This window comes from Heptranchias perlo, chromosome 14 (genome assembly GCF_035084215.1).
Source record: "Heptranchias perlo isolate sHepPer1 chromosome 14, sHepPer1.hap1, whole genome shotgun sequence".
In the NCBI taxonomy this organism is placed as follows: domain Eukaryota; kingdom Metazoa; phylum Chordata; class Chondrichthyes; order Hexanchiformes; family Hexanchidae; genus Heptranchias; species Heptranchias perlo.
This window is the reverse complement of record NC_090338.1, coordinates 37,710,912-37,733,997: the sequence shown is the minus strand read 5'-3', so window position 1 is coordinate 37,733,997 and position 23,086 is coordinate 37,710,912. Positions and strand designations below refer to the sequence as shown.

At 39.5% G+C, this 23,086-nt stretch overlaps 1 protein-coding gene across 10 annotated transcripts in view; it reads left to right on the top strand.

Annotated features, from left to right (window-relative positions):
* ankhd1 (ankyrin repeat and KH domain containing 1) overlaps positions 1-23,086 on the top strand; it is a 160,156-nt gene that overhangs the window by 90,266 nt on the left and 46,804 nt on the right. For 8 of the 10 annotated variants that reach the window (XM_067996302.1, XM_067996301.1, XM_067996300.1 and 5 more), the window contains 5 exons: positions 4,398-5,138; positions 15,750-15,898; positions 16,158-16,269; positions 21,803-21,948; positions 22,409-22,551. In XM_067996302.1, coding sequence (XP_067852403.1) covers positions 4,398-5,138; positions 15,750-15,898; positions 16,158-16,269; positions 21,803-21,948; positions 22,409-22,551 — 1,291 coding nt within the window. The remainder of the gene's footprint in view (positions 1-4,397; positions 5,139-15,749; positions 15,899-16,157; positions 16,270-21,802; positions 21,949-22,408; positions 22,552-23,086) is intronic. The other 2 variants (XM_067996296.1, XM_067996304.1) reach the window with 2 other exon arrangements.

Genomic DNA, 23,086 nt, shown 5'->3' with positions numbered 1-23,086 from the left:
TAGTGATGGATTTCAGTATATGTAAAGGCACCCAGCCACCAAAAAAAATGGAAATTTCTTAGTATTTCTAGGACTCAAATAATCCTGTATAGTTTAAATCAACTCTCAAGCATGGGGAAAGGCATGTTCCTAAGAATGTTTTTAAGTATATAAGACCAGATACAAGACCATTTTACAGCAGTGTTTTTTGAGGTAAGGGAGAGAAAAATGAGCACTTCCTGTCTGTTGGACTCCAACGACAGCTACCCTTCTCCACATCCCAACCAGGGGCTCCTCAGCAATAGAAGTGAGGGCTGAAGGCACTGTGCACTCCCTTTCAGCAATTCCATTGGTGGTCTCACAACACTGATCTCAGTAGATCATCTGATGGGATTGTTCAAGGTGGCTCCATGCTGCCTTAAGTGCTTGCTCCTGTAGCTGGTATATAGAGCATTTTTGAACAAACTCTCGGATCTTGGGCAAGTGCAGCAGCTGGAATTGTAAGCAGATGCGTGGGCGAGTCTGGAGATCAGCTGCTGCAGCGTCTGCTGACTTTAATAGCAGGAGGACCACTGTTGCCGAGTTATATTGTCAACTTTTTTTTCTGGAAGGTGAAACCAATGCTGGCAGCCCTGACTGCCACGAAAATTCTCATAATTTGTGCAAAGATAATTGAGGCTGCACTGTAGTGCACTACTTCGTCTAGCTTACTGTTAACTTTTTTTAATGTACAGGATATGTAATTCGTTTACTAGTGTCTGCTAGGACTGAGTCAACCAGAATCGCCATTTGACGCTGACTGTTTTAACATCTGTTAACAGGATGAGGCGTACAGCTTCCTTCTCTGCAAAACACCCAATTTTAAACTAGAATGGTTAATGGTGTGGGAATACAGTTAACTGTTGTGATACCAAAAATTTATATATCCCATTTATATTATAAAAATTCCCCAATAATTGAAATATTTTATTAGGGCCTTCTGAGGGGATTTAAAAGTTGGTTAGACTGGACTACTTAGCAATAACACCACTTCCATATAATTTAATAAAGTGCATCATGGTTTCTGGTTAAAGCATATCCATCCATATCAATTACATTTTGAGACTTGGGTCCCAAACACTCTTTAGCTACTTTCACCTTGCTGTACTGTTGTTAGTGCTGCCATTTCCAGAGGTGTGACAACCCCAAAGTAAACTGGCCAGGAGGACCAACTTTTTAAGAAAAAAAACACTGGGCGTAGCAATTCCAGCAGGTTTACTTTGGGGTTGCCATCTGTTGCACGAGATCTGTGTTCTGGGACTGACAGAAATATTGTGGTGGTACAGCAGTATAAAAGCAGCTTTTTACAGTTGGATTTTAAGATGTTCAATACACAAACTGATGAAAAAATACCCTCTTAATAATAAGTTAGCGTTTCCAGTTTTATATGGTGGAATACATGAGTATTATCACCCGGTTCTTAGTCAAAATGTTTATCTAGTTTTCTTGCAGGAGTCGATCACTCTGACTTGGGTTCTAAAATAAATTTAGCTAAAACAATCTATATGGTACCTAGCAAATCCAGCTTTATAAGTTTAGCAAATTAATATACTGATCACATAAAAGTTCATATATTGTGAATAACATGCTGTTAATTTAATTGTGTCTCTTTGCGTGAATATTTTTCATAGCGGTTTTTAGATGCATAATATGTAGGCGCATGTCATAATACGAAGTATTTAAATTTTAAAACATTGCAATGTTGTAGAAATGAGCTCTCCTGTTTTTATGAAATTGTTAAATCGCTTGCTCACGTTTAATTTTAAAGTTACTAAAATGTATTACCTTTTTAATACATTTTAGGTTATTACATAATTAGCATTAAATTTTTGTTTTGACTGAGCAAACAATGTTTTAACTATTAACAATTGATTCTAAAGATATCACTTGTCAACAATTATTCATACGGCATGTCCCATTACTTACCAGTTTTACATAAGAGCAGTTAATTCTGAAAGAGTAGCTTGGGAATTATATTGATAAAATGAATAGCATTGTTGGAGAGATTAAGGCATTACAGTGGATTAGTACCCAGCTTCTCAACACTGGACTATCCAGTATGTCAAGTACCTCATTTTAGATTTAGAATATTCATTTGTTTTTGTTTGAAACATCCAGTTTTCATTGTGAAAAAACAGCTTTGCTCCAAAATTAAAGGATCCCTAAGAGGATTCCAATTCAAATCCATTCTGTATCGCAGTTGAAGGGATGTTGTCTTCATGAAAAATTGTGTGCCAATCTTTTTTGTCATTTATGTAAACACAGCATAATGTAAATCTTGGTAAAATTGTCATCTCATTGTATGCAGTGTTGTGACAAATGACGCAGTGTTCTTTGCACAATTGAACAAAAAGATTTACCAAATGCTTTTGCATGAAGATGGTGTCTCTTTAATAAGTTAATCTGAATGTTTTTGTAAACTAGAGCACTGCCATAATTTTTTTTAAAAAGCAAAATACTGCAGATGCTGGAAATCTGCTCACTTTGGGTCATTTAGGCTAGCTAGCTGTCAATTGGCCACACAGGGATGGCACTAAGTCTTACAGACCCAATATAAATAGACAATGAGCATCTTTGTTTACAAACAGATACTTTAAAACAAAAAAAATTGAATCTTTTTTTCAGGCAACTGAATTTTGTGAGCTTTCTTACTTTATGCTTTTGCAGTGATTAAAACTTTGTGGAATAATTCAGGTTTAAAAAATTTGAGGATTTCTTTCTGTACGAACATATTAGATTAGCGAGTTAATTGTTTTTAATTTAGAACAGACCGATATTTCTATGGTTTTTAAGTTTGTGGAGGCAACACTGAAGCTTCAATAGCCTTATTGGGAATTTTTTTTTGGTTTGCCTTTTGTAAAATATTTGCTTGTTTTTAGGCTATTATTATGTAGATGACACTGCTCGTGCATTACCCTCCCCCCTCCCCCCCCCCCCCCCCCCCCGCCCCCAAAATCAAAGCCCAATATATTGACGCACAGTTTGAGTGCGTACCTTGCAAAGATGAAGATTTTAAAGTATATACACTTTTTTTATTGTGTCTCATCTGGAAATAGTTAATAAATCCATTTTCTGCCTCTCCTGAAGAGGATGGTTCATTCTGAGTTTATAGTTTCATGGCGATCAGATTCCCTCTGCTATCTTGCCCAAGTAGCCATTCTCAATGTGAGCCTCGATACAAGTGTCAACATGCTGCTCACTTGTGAGGGGCATCAAAGATGAGCTTAATACTGTCCATGCCTGATGTTCATACATGTGCGCTTCCCAGCACTGGATAATGGTCAGGAATGGCAATTCTTGCCTGTTTTTTTTTTTTCCCCCCCTTTCCCAGCCCGGGTCCTCAGGCCATGTGTAGTGCCTCTGCCGCTCTAGCTAAAATCATCTAACTCCGTAAAGACTAGAAATTAAGCCTGGTCCTTTCCTGGTCAGTACCACAACAGGCTATAGTCTTATGAAAATTTAATTCGAAAACCTCAAATATTTGCGTATTTGAAGTTTATTAGCATCTCTTCCAGATTTTTTCTTGTGACACCAGCCTACTGAAGTTGCAGTATTCAAAATACATGCATGATTTCGATTGTGCAACTCAAAGAAGGCTAGAGAGCAACAGACATTTCCTCAAAATATTCCATAAACCTAAATCTTTTCTGTTCTCATGCATAATTATTGTAATTATCCAGGGGTTAATGTGATTTACCTTGTATAATTCAAAATGAAATATAGATCAGGAATTTTTAACTTTTACCATTGTAACGTTTCAGTCAAAGGGTCTTCAGGCAGCAATTTTTAGTTGCACCGTATGATAACATTTAGTCCAGACCTCAAGTACTTGGCGGAGAAATGGTCCAAGTGTAAACGGTCTAAATGTGATTCAGAAAAGTTGCCCTGGAATGCCACCCATTAGAATTTCTGTGAGCAACTTTTAGTTCAGTTCGGATAAGCTTATAACAGCTGAGAGAGTGTTAGATATAGCATTCAAACACAGCAAGGAATAGTCAATTCTAAGACAATACTATTGCAATTCTACTTTAAAAGTGTGTCTTAATGTTGCTCAGCCGACTTGCTATTTTTGTACTTTTGCCCTATATTCAAGCATAGCATTTTCTAGAAATTCTATGGCCGAGATGATTTAATGTAAATAACTTTTTCCTTTCCCTCTTCCTCTCTGACAAAAAATCATGGCAAATATTTTCAGAAACCTTGCAAAACTGATATCTGGAATGCAAATACTTCATTAGATTGAACAAAGCAAATGTAGAATAGTTTATGTTCAGTGCTAGACTGAATAAAAGCCACAAAGTGGTGAAAAGTTTACACTGGTTTCACATGGGTAAGTAATTTTTGCATGGCATTTTTTCAAACATTTTTCGTGTGCTTAGGTACATCCAAGCAGAAGTCCAGTCCCCTGCAGGTAGCGGAACAGGATGTCCAGCCCTTCCACCAGTACCAACCTTTAGAATGCATTGTGGAAGAGACGGAAGGCAAGCTGACAGAGCTGGGACAAAGAATTAACGCTATTGAGAAGGCACAGTTGAAGTCACTAGAGTTGATTCAGGGGGACACTTTAACCAAAGACAAGATAGAAGAACTAAAAAAGAGCAGAGAAGAGCAAGTCCAGAAGAAGAAAAAGATTTTGAAAGAGCTGCAAAAAGTTGAAAGGGAATTGCAGCTGAAAACTCAGCAGCAGTTTACCAAAGAGTACTTGGAAGCCAAGGGTCAACAGCAGGCACTTCAGCTCCAGCAACAACAGCAGCAATGCCCACATGGAGGACTGTTCTCTCAGGTGGGGACTGGTGAATGTCTGCCAGAGGAAGACTTTTCAAAGTTGCCTCAGGTGGACACCATCTTGCACAGAGATGGCCAGCAGCAGCCACCTGCAACCCAAATGGGGTTTGTTCCTATCCAACCTTTAGCAACACACGTGTCTCCAAACTTTACTAGTTCTGTTTATCCCATCACTAATGTACCTGATCTACAGCGAGTAATTGTGAACCAGCCTTTGTTAGGACAGGCACAACTTGCTGGACTTGGACAGGGACTCTTAGCTCAAGCACCTGATGGATTAATGGTTGCAACTCCAGCACAGACGCTAACTGACACTCTTGATGACATCATGGCAGGTGGGTTAAGAATTGGTCATCTTTGTACTTTACCTTTGCTCACATCTACTAGCTTTTAGGTTCAAATGGACATTTTGTTGGATCCATTGAGACACAGAACTATAGATTTAACAGCACACTAATGCTTTAATCAAACTACTGCAATAGTAAGGCTGTTTAAGCCAGCTAACTAATGCCAATCCTTTCAAATAGTTCTTGATATTTTAAATAAATATGCTGGAAGTGCAGAGAAGGTTAATCAAAATCTGAAAGAGAAAGTAAGGCCACTTTATGAATATGAATCTCCATCACAACTGGCCAGCCCTAATGAAGGGTCATACCTCAACTGTTAACCTTTCTTTCTCTATCAGATGCTTGCTAACTTGCTATGCATTTCCAGCATTTTCTTTTTATTTCAGATTTCTAGCTTTCACAAATTTTCTTTATAATCTCTCATTGACGCCTTGTTTCACTCTTAAGATGAAAAACAAAACGGGCTTGTAATTAAGGGGTAAACATATTTGAAAATGAATAAAAAAATCACATACATTAACTTGAAAATATATTCAGGGTTTTTGTTGCTAAACATTGACATGTTTTGCCCTTCAGATGTATTGATACATGGGGCAGGATCTCAGTTTTGACTCTTGTTCTGCCCCGCTACATTTTATGATTTAATGTGATCAATTTATAACTGACATTTTTATTGACCTTTGTCCTACAGTAGTTTTAATCACCTGAAGTTGAAATAGAGTATTGATTAACTTGGAGGACAGTTTTATTTCATATTTTGTGTCACTGCAAAGCCAATGCCACTTTGAGTGATGCAATCTGTGCAGTATAGCTGGAGTTAAATTGGAATAAGTCTGATTCAACTTTGGATAGGAAACTACTTCCAGGAGGTCATTTCACACCATTATGGCTTTACACCAGCTGCAGTTCAGCTGCCACTGTTTTTTTAAAAAAAAAACCTTTTCAAGTTGGAAAAACTCCCAGCCAACTACTGAACTGTCTTTATACTTTTAATGATATGCAATAGCTGATATGAAAAGTTGTGCTTTCCCCCTATTGCAGAGTGGACAGCGAAGCTCATTTACACTACTCCAAATACAGGTACTGCCATCAAAACAGTAGTTCAGTATAACTGCAGCATAATTCCTTTGTAACAAAATTTTCAGTAAATAATATTTGAAATCCAAAATTATATTTCATATATCAAGAGAAACCAAAAAATTAGAAATACAACTGGACCTCCTGATTCACAGTTACAGCTGATGTGCTTCAATAGGCTCTTGTAGCATATTCTGTTTCCCAATCAAAATGTTTTATTCTTGTAGAATATGAACCTAACTCACCCCACACTGCACAAGTATGTCTGTATGAAGGAATAGAAAACTGATTTTCAAAAACAGCCAAAACTTTAAACATTTAGTGCTGAATAAATCTGATCTTGGCCTTGTTCTTTTTAAGAGTTTAAGTTGGTTTGTCTTCTGATGGAAGATTTTGGTTGGAAATAACATAGTACAACTGACAGCTTTTTGTCTAGTGTGGTGAATACTTGCAGTATTAAGGTATTGTTGAATTATTTACTGGTCAAAATGTCAGAGGCTAGCCTACTGTCTCAGTAGTAGTGGTTTATATAAAAGTAATGATAAATCTAATGCTTATGAAATTTGCAATAACAAGCTGACTGAAATCAAATAACTTAATGCTAGTTGCAGTTGCAGGTTCTGTCATGTAAGTATCATGCTAGTTTGAAGTAGTTTAACAAAGAATTGAAAATGAGTTGTCCAAGTGTACACTTTTCTTCTGGTGCCTGTTTATATTTGGTATTCAGGGTAGAATTTCAATTAGTTTGAGAAGATGATGTAAAATTTGGATCCAGAATTCCAAATATTAGGTATTGCAAATGGATAATCCTGAAAAATGTGTTGAATAGTTTAGTCAACAGGAATGTGTTTTTGTTGTTCAGATTTAATTGGACTTTAGCTCCATAGAGCACGTTCTTGAAACTAAACTTTACTGGATTTCTTTAGGCATTGTTAATTGGCTGCCGGTAGATGTTTGAAGTCTGTGTTTTAAAATATGATATTGCTACAATTGTAAATTGCAATAGTGGCACCTAGTGGTAGTATAATAACATCCTAGGAACTATGTCTGAAATTTACTGCAAGCAAAACCCTCTTCAAAATCATGTCTTAAAACACAGCCAGACATGTAAATATTAGCAGAACTTTTTTTGTTTCGGTAGGTCTGCTTGTGTTGTAATTTTTATGTAATTCGATGTTAAAGTTGTTGTGAATCCATTAATTTGGACTGCAAACTCATGAAAAAGTGGGTTATGAATTTTAAAATATAAATGCAAGTTTGTTCTTTAAAATGAAAGGTAATTGCTTTGTGACTTCAAAGAATAACTGGTTTGTGCTATTTGCAACAGCTTGGAATGGATAGCAGTTGCATTTAACAGCTAACTTTTTGCCTCTGTAGGAGGTGAGACTCCTGCTGTCCTCCTGAGGAGGTGAGATTTTCACTTTAAAACATTTGTCCCTTTCCTTGGGTTGTCCCATGCCACTCGTTGCCTGCAGCTGAGAGGGCTGAAACTAGCCACTGAGTTGTACCAAGGGCGCTGGGTAGGTGGAGGAGAAGGGCGAATGCTCTCTCGATTGTGTGTGTGTTTTTCTTTTTAATTGTTATGCTCATCAAGTTGAAGAATGTTAGTACTGGAGAACTGAATTAATCCCATTTCACAAATCAATAGTCAGCATTAAAGTGCACTCAGATCAGGTATAACACAACCACATCAGGATGAAGTTCCCTTTATTCTACAGCAGCAGTATTCCTCAGCCTAGGAAGAGCATTCATTTCTTATACCAGTGTGATACTTTCCATTTCCCACACCAGTGATCCAGTAATTTCTCTGAGTGAGATTGTCAAAATAAGGACAGTTTTGTGCTGTAGGTTCATGCCCACTCGGATTTGGATTGATACTGCTCAAACTAATTTCACACAAGACCATTAGTCAACAGCCAAATGAACTTTTCATCCCTTCATTCTGGGGCTGGACTTGCAGTCAGGTTCTAAAGATAGAAAGTTACGGTCTTATTCACTGCACCATCCGTTTGCCCCCGTGTGTCTGCCTATTTAATTACTGTCCAAGGAACAAGATTGGGACACATATTTGCCTATATTGCCAGGAACCTTATGCCATGTTAAACTATAAGGTATAGTTTTCAAATCTTAGCAAAGCATTCTAATTGCTTTCTGTCCCCTTATGTTCATGAAGAGGAGTTATTTCTTGCTCCAAAATGCATCTGTTGTTTTTGGGTTAGAGAGTTTGCCTGGGGACTGAAACTAAATTAGCCAGTATTCTGACACATGGTTGCTGTGGTGATCTTTGCTGGAAAGTGCATCAGTGGATCTCATTTGAGGGTAGGATGTTCAGCTGAGATTGCGCTCCTCTCTTTCCCCTCACCCACACACACAGTTGAATATCCTATTGACGTACTCTGTCCAGGCTTATGCATGAATAGCCACCAAACTGAAAATTAGGAACTACTTAACTGCCCTGGAGTGGTGGATAGCATCCAACATGGGAAGGATACTGAAGGTTGTTCAACATGCTGAGAACCACTCAAAGATTAGCCTAGGTTATATGAACAAATTTCTTGCAGATAGACATGGGTCATCAATACCTTTTGATTACCAGTACAAAAAATTCTCGGTTAATAGAAAATACAGCAAGTGGGGAGAGCCCCTTTTTAGATCAGTGCCTTTTAACACTTCATTGTGTAGGGAGGTGACTCCCTGCCAATGTCTGCACGCTCTTGGGGATCCCATGTCTTAAATTGCAAAAGACATTATCAGTTATCCAAAGGAGAGGTTCTTTCAGAAAATGTTAGTGTACTGTGATGGTAAGATTTTTTTAAAAACTTCTCAAGGCTCTGTGCTTGCAGTGAGAGGCAAGTCTAACCCAGGCTGGCAGAATCTAACAACCCTATGCCCTGCCCCCACGCCCCGTGATTCTAGAGGGCCTGTTGATTCCAAGTTGAAAATCAATTCTTTGGATTGAAAGTACTTATCCCTTCCACCATGGCTAGAGTATTGTAAAGTTTAGTCTACCTACTAATTTAATCTTTTTTTACTTTGAGTGTCCTGGTCAACATTTATCTCCCAACCAACACCACTAAAACAGATTAGCTGGTCAATTATCTCGTTACTGTGTGTGGGAACTTGCGCAAATTGGCTGCTGTGTTGTACATTACAACAGTAACTACGTTTCAAAAGTAACTACATTCTTTCAATATTTATTTCACTTCACCTAATAACTTTCACGTTGCAGTCTTTCCTGGAAAGCAGAGGCTGTAGTTACATCTCTTTATCTTGAAAACTCAGCCCTCTGAGTTAAGCTTTCTTTACCTTTTTAGTTTACAATTTATAGCTTTTTTTTAAAAAAAAAGATTCTTGCCATCAATGCCCTTTTTGGAAAATATGATTAAGATTCTCTTTTTTCAGTTTAATACTTTTAAACAATGATACTCCTTTACTATAATTCCTCTATCTGCAGCACTTTTGTTTAAACAAAAATATTTATTTACGGTTCTTTTTATATATTTTGTTATGATACTGAGGACACTACCGAAAAACATGTACGCATGTAAGATTAACACATTTGATTCTGAAAAACCACTGAAAATGTATTTTTGAAACCTTTTTATTGGAATTTTATTTCATCCAAGGTTCCAGAATACCAACGGTATCATTTTCCAGTTACACTATCTAGGGGTTTCTTAAATAAATCCCCAGCCCTGGCCTGAACCATTTTTCTCATTAGCCCGTTCCAGTTGATCACTGAATGTAAAGAAATATTTGTGCTCTTTTATCAAAAAAAATATCATTTTGGTTCGCTTTCATTATTGAATTAAATATCTTGTATACATCTGGGTTCATTCTGAGGTGTTTTTTGAGGCTGATGACCCCTAGTTTATCAAGTCATTCCTCATAGTTTTGTTCCCTCTGCTGCTGGGAATAAGCCTCATTGCATTTTACCCTGTCTCCAGGTTGTAGATGATTCACTTATGTGACGATGACCAGAACTGTATGCAGTACTTCAAATGTAGTGTAATGGGGGCACTTAACAACTTTAGCATGACTTCTGGAATGGAACTCAACTGATAAAGCAACATAACCCAGCATCCTGTTTGCTTTGTTTATCGGTGTTCACATTGCTTTCACATGGTGAGCATTGAGTTAACGAACACACCTAGGTCTCTTTCAACTCCTCCTTCTCTTTCCTCCCCTCTTGGCAAGTTCTGCCCCACCCATGGAGTACCTATGCCTAGCTTCACTTCCAATAAGCAGTACCTTACGTTTGTCTGTATTGAGCTTCATTTTTCACTGATCAGCTCAGGTCCAAACCTTACTGAGTTCTTTGTAACATCTCGGCTGACTCCTTGCTTGGTGTCATCTGTCAATTTAACTAATACTGCGATTCCATATCATTAATGTATACCAGGAACAGGAGGGATCCTACCACTGGCTGTAGTGTACCATATTTTCCCCACCCTCTATTATGATCTCACTCCCTTTATGACTGTCCTTTAGCTAGTTACTAGTCCACGTCGTATGATACCCAGTAGCTTAGTTTGTAAAAGTCTCTGGCGCAGTACTTTATCAGAGGCCTTTTGCAGTCACAGCACTCTGCGTCATATGCTTTGTCTCTCTTCTCTCCTCCACCCCCCGCCCCCCCCCCCCCCAAAAAAAAAGAGCTGAATGGGCAAATGCATAGTACATAGAGTCTGCAGCACAGACGCAGGCCATTCAGCCCAGCTGGCCTGTGCCGGCGTTTATGCTCCGCGCGGGCCTCCATTCCTACTTCATCCAACCCTATCAGCATATCCTTCTATTCCTTTCCTCCTCTTGTGCTTATCTAGCTTCCCCTTGAATGCATCTATGCTATTTGCCTCAACCACTCCTTGTGGTAGTGCGTTCCACCTTACCACCATTCTTCAGGTAAAGAAGTTTATCCTGAATTCCCTATTGGATTTATTAGTGACTATTATATTGATGACCTCTAGTTATGTTTAATATTCTCATATTGTGATGCAGAACAAAATTAGTTGAGTAAGGTAGGTTTCAAGCTTACCCCTTGGTCTGTACTGAGTGCTGATCTCAGCAAGAAAGTTGTAATCTGTGCCCGGGCAAGGGAGAGTATGAATCAGTAAGATTCTAATTCCTAATAGTTACCAAGTAACTTGTTGGAAGTGCACTTATGAGGACACATGGGGCTCAGCTGTGAAGCTCCGCACAGTCAAATAGCCTCCCAATAGTCATTGTCTCCACGCAGTGAAGTGTGAAAAGTTGGATGACGTACCAGAAGTTTACAAGTGTCCTATAAAAGGAAAGAACTTCAATGTATGTAGCGTTTCACATCAGGACGTTCCAAAGCACTTCACAGCCATTAAATTACTTTTGAAATGTAGTCACTATTGTAATGTAGGCAAATACAGCAGCCAATTTGCAGACAGTAAGATTGCACAAACAGCAAATAAAGATGAATGATCAGTTAATTTGTTTTGGGTGGTAGTTAAGTGGAGCATTGATAGCAATGATGCCAGGAGAATTCTTTGCTTTTCTATAATTAATGCCATGGGACCTTTTACATCCATCTGAACAGGAAATTGGGTCGGTTTAGCATCTCACCTAAAAGGCGGCACCTTCACCAATGCAGCATTTCCTCAGTGCTTGAGTGTCGGTTTAAGGATGCCAGTCCTGGAATGGACTTGAACCCACAACCTTCTGACTAAGATTCAAGAGTGCTAGCCACTGAGCCAAACTGAACCATATTCTAGTTTGAGTTACTAGCCTTGAGAAGAGTTTTGGGGGGGAAGAAAGGAAAAAAAGCTAGGAACATCTTTGTATTTTCAATATCTCACCCCCGGCTGCTGTCCCTCCCCCACTTTCTTGCCTCTTCTGCAAGCAATTATTCATACTGGGTTATAGTTCCAAAGATGCTGATATCCCTTCAATACCTTACTCAAGAGGCCATTCTTCATACTTGGGGCAAGATGGTGAATATTGGCATGTTTGACCACAGGGAGTATCACAATCAAGCCCATTGTCTATACGTGTGCACTTTTCTAGCAGATAGTGACCAGGAGTGGGAACCATGACAAATTACCTGCTCTTTTGCCCCAGCTACACTATCCACTCTCTCTGTCCCCTGCTTCTCTTCCCCTCTCTTCCCCCTCCCCCCACCATGACATACTCAAGAATGCTGAGGTATAATTGTAGTGCCGCCGGCAGAGATCACCTTGGACTTCGTAGAGACGAAGATGAAACGTGGTGCCTTTCTTGTCTGTGTAGTTCAGTAAATGGTACATCTATCCACTGAAACACTGGGGAACCCACATTTTCAGTATTTCAATTACACAGCTAAATATTGCTTAATAATTTGTGGTGGGGGTTAGGTGTTTTCCATCGTACAAGAAATCACACTGGTTTTGTACCTAATCTTTACCTAGTTTTAGAGGATCATTGTCAGAGTTTGGGATTGGGTTGCCACACCACCTTCAAGGAATATTGCATGGGAAAGCAACTGGAAAATTCAACAATTGTGGAATTGAAATACCTAGGAATTGTACAGATCAAGCTGCTTTAGTTCTACTTCCTTTTTTCAAGTGGGGTGGAGAAATAAGAGAAAACATTTCCATTTGAAAATCATACCAACCCACCAAAGAATTCTCCTTTATAAATTTTTAATCCTAGTGTTCAGTAAAGTAAATGCAGTTCTTTTTCTATTTGATGTGAATTAATTCAACAACAGTAAACCTGCAACATGAAAAGCTTACTATCCTGTGTTGAAAATCTTTTTGTATATAAGATGACAAACAGGTGCACCTGTTATGAGGACAGCTGTGTCATAAAAATGACCATCAGAACACAATGATATGGAGATTTGTGTTCACTGGGCAAATTTTGCTTAACAGATCCAACTAACAATGAAATGAAAATCAGAAGTTGCGTATGATTTCTCCACCTATCACAGTACTAAAGATATTTTGAAAATGAAAAACAATATAACTTGAAGTTGTCACTAGGATTTTTTTTCATGATGATGTGACAGCTTGTTTATGTAAAACTATTAAAACAAGTTAAATTCATTTATTAAACCCCACAAGGAAGACTGGCGTTTTAATGTTGAGAGGCTTGATCAGGTGCTGCAGTATCAAAACAAATTGAGATTATCCACCAGTTCCAGTATTTCCACATGGCAAATTTAAGTAATTCAGTGACTGTTTCAGGGATCAGAATTGTGGAAACTCAGTGATTATTTGGGCATGGGTGGGAATTGACATCTCATTTTAGTGCAGGATGATCGAGATAGTAGAATTTCAAGTTTTTACTTCATTACCGTCATCCCTCCTTCCCATCCAAAACAAGTAGTAAAAAATTTGATTTCCGTTTTGGGTCTTCAGTCTCCCACTGCTACTACCTTGAGAGCTTGTTATCAATTAGTTGGCGTTAGTGTTTTCCTGTAAGATGATTTTCCCTGTCCCTGAGTGCATTGAGGTCAACATTAGGACTGTAACTGCTGCCTAAATGAGTTAGCTCAGCACAAATGGAGGATTAAACCTGGGACCCTTCTGGTCTGTATGAGTCAATGTATGGGTTGAGCCATCAAGGGAAGCTGCTCCATTTAAAACTTAATGAAAACCCAAAAAGTGAATCAGTGTTGCTGAGTTGGCATGGGACAAATCTGTTCAGTTTCATTTAGTGCACCATTCTGCTAATGTACAATTTTTTTAAATTGTGAGGTGGTGGTGGTGGTAGGAATTGATGCCCTCAAAGTGTATTAGTGTTAGCTACAGATCACTAAAGTAGATCGTTCTGGGTAACTCCACTTGGGAGGGAAAAAAAAGAGGGGAAACATCAACTGCTTTTTGTGCATGAAGTTTGAATGTAATGCAATTGAACTGGGTAGGTATGAGTGAGAAATGCATAAATGTGATAGTTGCTACATTTTTGCATGGAAAGGGGCTAGTCTGTGTTTAAAAAAATTACTTGTAACATTTGCTGGGGATCAGATATTTATTCGTGCTAAATTCCTTAGTGTAGCTTACTTTTTGCTAGTGGTAGAAAAAGTACAGACCACCACCTGTGGAATGAAACCATATTAGGGAAATAATGAATTGTTCCCTTGCAGAAATCTCAAGAAAAATAATTTTTGTATTTTTATCAAAGTAAGCAAATTATGCTTTTGTGGGTGTAGACTACACTTCTCTATCCTTCTACCCATACAGACATTGAAAAATTTTTTTTGAATGTCTTGCATTCTAAAATCAGATTTATTCTGTTATAAAGCAGTTAGTGTGAAGTTGGGGCAAAGTGGAGGAGGCTTTTACTCTGTGACTCATGTTATCTTTGAGCTTGAAGTGCCTGATGCTGGCCCTGCCTTAAATTCAACCCTCTGCCTCTATTCCTGTGCAGGAGCGACACCATTTCAAGCAGATTTTACCTGATTCCCACTGATATGTACCACTCAAACACTTGGAGTCCAACACTAATCGGTCTTGCTTAGTAGTCAAGAAATGAAGTCAACTTGAAGGAGATAGGTTGCCATCACATGTGCATTCAATCTCCAGATGGAGAAGGACCAGTTTTCCATAGGAGCTTTTTAAATGGATGAAGCTCTTTAAACTATTCTCAGCATATTTTGCAGAGTCCCAAACAAATGGTTATACAATGCATTTTGGTATTTGACTGGCATCCTGGATAATTAGATAGTTACACAAAATGGACTTGTTTGGGGTTCCCTTAATGAAACCACCTAGAATCCTTTGGATTACTTTGTGTTTCCTGATTAGAGAACTTGTTTTCAGGATACTGGTTCCCTAATAATTTATTATTTTAATTGCAGTAGTTGTAAAGACCCATTGACCATCTACTTTGTTTGAAGTAATCGTTTGTGATTTTTTTGTTTAATGTGGCGTTTAGTAGTGTAGATAGCTTTAACGTTTCAACTTAACTAAAGAAGAAACTTGGAACCAAGCAATTACTGTAGAACTTGCAAAAGTATTTCTTGAAGGAATATATTTTTGTCATGCGTGATCTGCTGATGAACCACAAAAAGTTGAATATACATTATATAAATCTTCAAACTGAGATTCTGATTTTAGAAAACTTAATGTTATTTTTTTTGAAGAGTAAGGTTAAAAGGGCACTATCCTTGTGGGACTACTTGGGCTGTAGCTCAAAACTATTAAACTTCTTTAATGGAGATTCTTCAATTTTCTGTAGTGCTATGTTTCCTTATTTAGGTATTTAAACTGTCTTGTATATTACTGCCATAATTGAATGACTTTCTGAGGCACTGTTGGCTGTGTTAAATTTGTTTTAAATGCCTTCAATATTACATCTTAAACAGAATGACATTTGGGTTTTATTTCTTAGTATTTTTAATGTAGGTTATATCTGCAAAATGCTAAAAGTGGCACTGTTGCAAAATAGATTCTCACTTTCCAAAATGTGCTTTTTCTATGTGAAGGGTTGTCTGCATCTACCAAAACTCTGTAGTTCTTTCTCATTTTGATGTGCCTTAAATTCGCCGAAATGACAATTGATTTTGTCTTGCAGCAGTGAGTAGTAGAATGCCTTCTGGACCGAATGCTTCTTCCCACACTACAACACCTCCTACTCCTCAGCCTCGTACTCAAACTCCAAGTCCAGTTGTTTCTCCTTCGTCAATGCTGCCTCTCTATCCTTCAGTTGAAATTGATGCGCAGGTAAGTATTTTGTAAACATGTAATACATGCTTTTCACTTAGTAAAATAGAAATTTATTGAATTATACAGTACACTATTCTAGGTGCAGTTGATGCTTGTAATGCTAAGATTTGGATGAAGTCAAATTATGAAATGTGCATGTTTAAACTTTGAATGTGTGTTAATTGCATAAATATTGCTGCTCATTGAGTGTATGAATGTGTTGCTTCTATATTATGCCTTGTACCTTCATTGCATAATGTGTTATCTGTTTACTTAGACTGAGAGTAACCACGATACTGCATTAACATTGGCTTGTGCTGGGGGACATGAAGAACTTGTATCAGTGTTAATAGCTCGTGGTGCTAACGTTGAACACCGGGATAAAAAAGGTAATTTGTTACTTGGATCAGCTTTCATTTAATTGGAGTAGATAAATCAAGATTTTGAAGCTGCTGGATTCAGTAGTGAGTATACTTTTGTGAGTACAAGAATAAATGCAATCTAGCATAATGGGGAATCTTACTCGTGGATAATGTTGAGAAAAGATGCTTCAGTTGCTTGTTAGATTCCACAAGGATAAGCCTGGTTGCCTTTGGGAAGAATTGAAAGGTGGCTGGTGCAGTTATCCCAGTATCTGCTGAATCCAGATCCATTTACCAGGAAGATTATTTTGCTCATGATTTACTTTTTTTTCTCTCTGCCTTCTAATTTCTCAAATGCTTTACTCCTTGTGTGACTTGTAACTGCTTTTGAGTAATTGGGATAGTTATTGAAATTTGAAGTCATGTTTTGCAGCTATGAAGCTGACCACTGTACCTTCCCTAATGGGGGAAGGGGCTGGGTCGAAGACATATAAGCCAATTATATAGATTTTACAGCACAAACAAGCCATTTGGCCCAACAGGTCCATGCCAGTGTTTATGCTCCACACGAGCCTCCTTCCACCTTACTTCGATTCACCCTATCAACATATCCTTCTATTCCTTTCTCCTAGTGACCACAGAGCTTCCTCACTGGCCTGCAAAGAGTGACATTGTTAGCTCAGCAAACATGGCCATTGAAGATGTTCTGCTTGTGTTATAAGGGCGGTATTGTCACTGGACGTGTCCATAGAAACCACCACCTCCTCTGGAAGCAGCACTGCCAACTCTTCTATATATGGCTTGGGAATAAGTTTGCTCCGTATATTGATTAAAATATCTTATCCATTCTATCTATATATTGCACCCCATCTAACCTTTTGTAGGTGGAGAGCCATTTTCATTATGGCGGTGCTAAGCAGATCTTGGTATTCTATTTTGAGAAGCCAGGTGTTTAGTACAACTAGCTAGTAGGTACGATTAGTGTACAAGCTCCATGCTTTGTACAGTGACTTACAAAATGGCTGATGAGTGCATATTCCATTACTGATTGGCTGTTGAGATGAATTATGGGATAGTCTACCTGTTAAAACGTCCCATTGAATGCACATCTTGTGCTCTGTGGGAACTCCAGGACGCTTCACGTGTCCTGGACAACCACGTGTGCAGGAAGTGTCGTCAGCTGCAGTGCATCTGTGATTGAGAGCTACTTGGATAGCACGTTTCAGGAGGTGGCCACCCCACAGCTCAAGAGTGTGCAGGCAGAGAGGGACTGGGTGACTGCCAGACAGACAAGGAGGAGCAAGCAGGTAGTGCAGGAGTCCCCTGAGTGCATCTCGCTCTTTAACCGGTAGCGAGGGAGAGGATTCCTCTGGGGAGTGCAGCCAGAGCCAAGTCCATGGCACCATGGTTGGCTCAGCTGTACAGTGTGGGAGAGGTGGTGGAGAGGAGTAAGGTCAGGAGAACAATAATGATAGGGATTCAATAGTTAGAGGAATTGACACGTGTTTCTGCGGCCGCAGACGTGAGTCCAGGATGGTATGTTGCCTCCCTGGTGCCAGGGTCCAGGATGTCACTGAGCGGCTACAGAACATTCTGAAGGGGGAGGGGGAACAGCCAGAGGTCATGGTCCATATCTGTACCAACGGCACGGGTAGAAAGAGGGATGAGGTCCTGCAGGCAGATTTTCGGGAGCCAGTAAAGAGATTAACAAGCAGGACCTCAAAGTAGTTATCTCTGGGTTACTCCTGGTGCCACGTGCCAGTGAGTATACAAATAGGAAGATAGAGCAGATGCATGTGTGGCTGGAGAGATGGTGCAGGAGGGAGGGCTTTAGATTTCTGGGGCATTGGGACCAGTTCTAGGGAAGTGGGACCTGTACAGGCCGGACGGGTTGCACCCCAGCAAAGCTGGGACCAGTGTCCTCGCGGGGAGGTTCAGTAGTGCTGTGGCAGAATTTAAACTAATTTGGTGGGGGTGGGCACCAGGATGTAGCATTGGAAAGGAAAAACAAGGTCCACAAAGGATTGGGAGGGACAGATAGCACTAGAGTAAGAAATAGTCTGATCCCACCTAACACCATACTGAGAAAATACAAGAAGGTGTAAGATAGGTTTACAGTGCATGTGTGTAAATGCACTAAGCATAGTAAATAAGATTCCTGAGTTGCAGGTGCAATTAGCCACGTGGGAATATGATGTCATGATGGGAGACCGAGCTCAAAAAAGGACACGATTGGGTACTAAATATTCCTGGATACAGGGTGTTCAGGAAAGATAGGGAAGGAAAGAAAGGAGGGGGGGTGGCAGTATTGATTAAGGAGAATATTGCAGTGCTGAAGAGAGAGGATGTCCTGGAGGGGCCAAGGACAAAATCTATTTGGTTAGAGTTAAGAAACAGCAGAGGTGCCATTACACTATTGGGTGAATTCTATAGGCCACTAACTAGTGGGAAGAATATAGAGGAGCAAATTTGCAGGGAAATTACAGAGGTGTAAGAGCCATAGAGTGGTGGTGATGGGGACTGCAACTATCCTAATAGAGTGGGATAGAGATAGAAATAGGGCAAAGAGGAGGAGGAATTTTTGAAATGTGTTCAGGAGAACTTCCTTGATTATGTTTCCGGCCCATCGAGGAAGGAGACATTGCTAGATCTGGTTCTGGGGAATGGAGTGGGTCAAATGGAGCAAGTGTCAGGGGGAACATTTTAGGGAACAGTGATCACAGTATTATAAAGTTTAGATTAGCTTTGAAAAAGGACAAGGAGCACTTGAGTAAAAATACTCAATTGGAGGAGGGCTAATTTCAGTGGGATGAGAACGGATCTGGCCTAGGAATTGGAATCAAAGATTGGAATGCAAAAGTGTAATTGAACAATGGATGGCCTTTAAAGAGAAGATGGTTCCGGTACAGTCCCAAGTACATTCCCATGAGGGGGAAAGGTAGGACAACTAAAGCCAGAGCTCCCTGGATGACAAAAGAGATAGAGTAAGATGAAGTAGAAAAAGGGGGTGTATGACAGATTGATAATACAAATGAGAACCAGGCTGAATATAGAAAGTTCAGAGGGGAATTGAAAAAGGAAATAAGAGGGGTAAAGAGAGAGTATGAGACTAGATTGGCACCTAACATAAAAGGGAATCCAAAAGTCTTCTATAGGCATGTAAACAGGTAGTAAGAGGAGGGGTGGGATCAATTAGGGACCAAAAAGGAGATCTATACATGGAGGCAGAGGGCATGGCTGAGTTACTAAATGAGTACTTTGCATCTGTCTTTACCAAGGAAGAAGATGCTGCCAAAGTCACAGTAAAAGAGGAGGTAGTTGAGATACTGGATGGGGTAAAAATTGATAGAGGTACTAAAAGGGCTGGTTGTACTCAAAATACATAAGTCACCTGGTTCGGGTGGGATGCATCTAGGTGACTGAGGGAAGTAAGGGTGGAAATTGTGGAGGTACTGGCCATAATCTTTCAATCATCCTTAGATACAGGGATGGTGTCAGAGGACTGGAGAGTTGCAAATGTTACACCCTTGTTTAAAAAAGGGTGTAAGGATAAACCCGGCAATTATAGGCCAGTCAGCTTAACCTCGGTTCTGGGGAAACTTTTAGAAACGATAATCCGGGAAAGAATTTACAGTCACTTGGACAAGAGTGGATTAATTAAGGAAAGCCGGCACGCATTTGTTAAAAGGCAAATTGTGTATAAATAACTTGATAAAGTTTTTTGATTAGGTAACAGAAAGGGTCGATGAGGGCAATGCAGTTGATGTAGTGTGCATGGACTTCCAAAAGGCTTTTGATAAAATGCTACATAATAGGCTTGTCATCAAAGCTGAAGCCCATGGAATAAACGGGGCAATGGCAGCTTGAATACGAAATTAGCTGAGTGACAGGAAACAGAGTAGTGGTGAATGATTGTTTTTCGGACTGGAGGGAGGTGTACAGTGGTGTTCCCCAGGGGTCGGTACTGGGACCACTGCTTTTCTCGGTATATATTAGTGACTTGGACTTGGGTGTAGAGGGCACGATTTCAAAATTTGCAGGTGACACAAACTTTGGAAATGTAGTGAACAGTGAGGAGGATAGTGAGAGACTTCAAGAGGATATAGACAGGCTGGTAGAATGGGCAGACATGGCAGATGAGTGATACATTTTGGTAGGAAGAACGAGGAGAGACAGTATAAACTAAAGGGTACAATTCTAAAAGGGGTGCCGGAACAGAGAGATCTGGGGATATATGTGCACAAATCTTGAAGGTGGCAGGGCAGGTTGAGAAAGCGGTTTAAAAAAAAGCGTACAGGATCCTGAGCTTTACAAATAGAGGCATAGAGTACAAAAGCAAGAAGGTTATGATGAACCTTTATCAAACACTGGTCTGGCCACAACTGGAATATTGTCCAATTCTGGGCACCGCAGTTTAGGAAGGACGTGAAGGCCTTAAAGAGGGTGCAGAAGAGATTTACTAGAATGGTTCCATGGATGAAGGACTTCAGTTACGTGGATAGACAGGGGAAGCAGGGGTTGTTCTCCTTTTGAGCAGAGAAAGTTGAGAGGAGATTTGATAGGGCTATTCAAAATCATGAAGTAGATAGAGAGAAACTGTTCCCATTGGCGGAAGGGTCGAGAACCAGAGGACATTAAGAGCCAAAGGCGACATGAGGAAAAACTTTTTGTACACAGCAAGTGGTTATGATCTGCAGTGCACTGCCTGAGGGGGTGGAGAAGGCAGATTCAATTGTGGTTTTCAAAAGGGAATTGAATAAGTACTTGAAGGGAAAAAATTTGCAGGGCTCAGGGAAAGGGCGAGGGAGTGGGACGAGCTAGATTGCTCTTGCGGAGGCCCGGCATGGCCTCCTTCCGTGCTGTAATCATCTATGATTCTATATGGGCTGACTTCAAAATTATGGTATTTAAAATACCTGTAAGGTTTCAACATGACTAATCCACACATTTGAATATTATTTGACATTATTTAGAGGATCATTATCTTTGGTTAATCTGCCCTTAATTAATGTAATGGTCACCAAAATACTGCTGCCCTGGTTGAGATGAGCTGACTAATACAGACCACGTGACTATTTTGTTTGTTTGGCTCGGTATCAAACCGTGCTGTATGTTTACTCAAAGAAATGATCTAATGAAATCCAGAACTTATATACCACGGGAGGGAGAGTGAAAAGCAGGTTCACTGATGCTTAAAAGGTCTTACAGGGACTTTGCTTTCACAACTGCCTTGTTGGCCTAGACTTACCCTCCATGAGCAATTGCCTGACCTTGCTAGGTAGGAGATGTTGTTTTATTCCTGCTAGTTCCACCCACAAACCTTAAGATGAGAGGGTGAGATGTGTACCAAAAGGTGCACGAAAGCAACCACCGAACACTCCGTTATTCATTTGGTGTCTCCCACACCAGCATGGCTGAAATCAAGAATTCAGAGTGGTAATCCAATTTTTTTAACCACTCTGTTGCCACATGTTGATCATTATATTAGCTTATATAATCTAATTATATTAGTCTGTGTAATCAGTCTGTTAAAATGCTTAACTATTTTGCCTCTGGTTAGGTTTTACTCCACTTATTTTGGCTGCTACGGCTGGTCATGTTGGGGTTGTAGAAATACTGTTGGACAAAGGTGCAGATATTGAAGCACAATCTGAGCGCACCAAGGATACACCATTGTCATTGGCTTGTTCTGGAGGAAGGCAAGAGGTGAGAGATCTTTCTAGTTACTGTTCTGTAATGGTGGTTAAATATAATAAGTATAATATGGCAGTGTTGTGGAAATTCCTTACTGCATTTTATCGATGTATAGTCTCTAATTTTGTAATGAAGTCGCCATTAAGATTTTAAAAGCTGTTAATTTTAGTAAGCTCAGACATTTCCCTTGAGCGTATTTTATATAGTTTAATCAGCATAGTTACAGTGGTCTATTGCAGTGGTAATTGTTCGCTTTTTGTTATAGCATTGATCTCAAAATTTTGATACTAAATTTCATAAAGTAAAACTGTAGGATGATTCAAATTTAGCATTTCATGTACACCTTGTCTGAACAGTGTCCTACTTAATGAGCCATTATTGAAGAATGATGGTCTGAATTGTTTGATAAATTTATCAAATTCTGGTGACTTCAAATTCATATCTGAACTTTTTTGAATATATCTTGGTTTAGGTGGTGGAGTTGCTGTTGGCGCGTGGTGCAAACAAAGAGCATCGCAATGTTTCTGACTACACACCTCTCAGTCTCGCTGCCTCTGGTGGCTATGTTAACATCATAAAGATCCTTCTGAATGCTGGAGCAGAAATTAATTCCAGGTATTGCTGCTGATAGATGAGTTGATGCAGATATAGGAAGCATACCCAGAAATCGTCCATATTGCCCCTCGTGGTCGAAATATCTGGCTGTCAACCAGAATCATTCCAGTCTTTGTTCATTAACCCTGGTTCCGATGCAGATCTCTTGTTTAAACCTGATAGATCTCCCCAGCATTGGTCTCAAAATCCATCTGTTCGCTCTTTCTATCTCTTCCCCGGCTCTCCCAAAAATTAAGAAAATTAAAATACAGGTGTGGCGACACAATGGGTCAGAATTTGCTGGAGCAGTGGAACTGTTAGAATATTTTGATGTAAGGTTATATGATTATGGTACTGATTAACTGATTGTGAATACTTTGCATCCATTTTGAAATCTAAATTTTTAGAGCCCAATTTCAAACAGTCTGCCAATATTGTAAGGAGATTACAGAAGAAAAATAGGGTGGTAATAGTAGGGGACTTTAACTTTCCCAACATTGACTGGGACAGCCATAGCATTAGGGGCTTGGATGGAGAGAAATTTGTTGAGTGTATT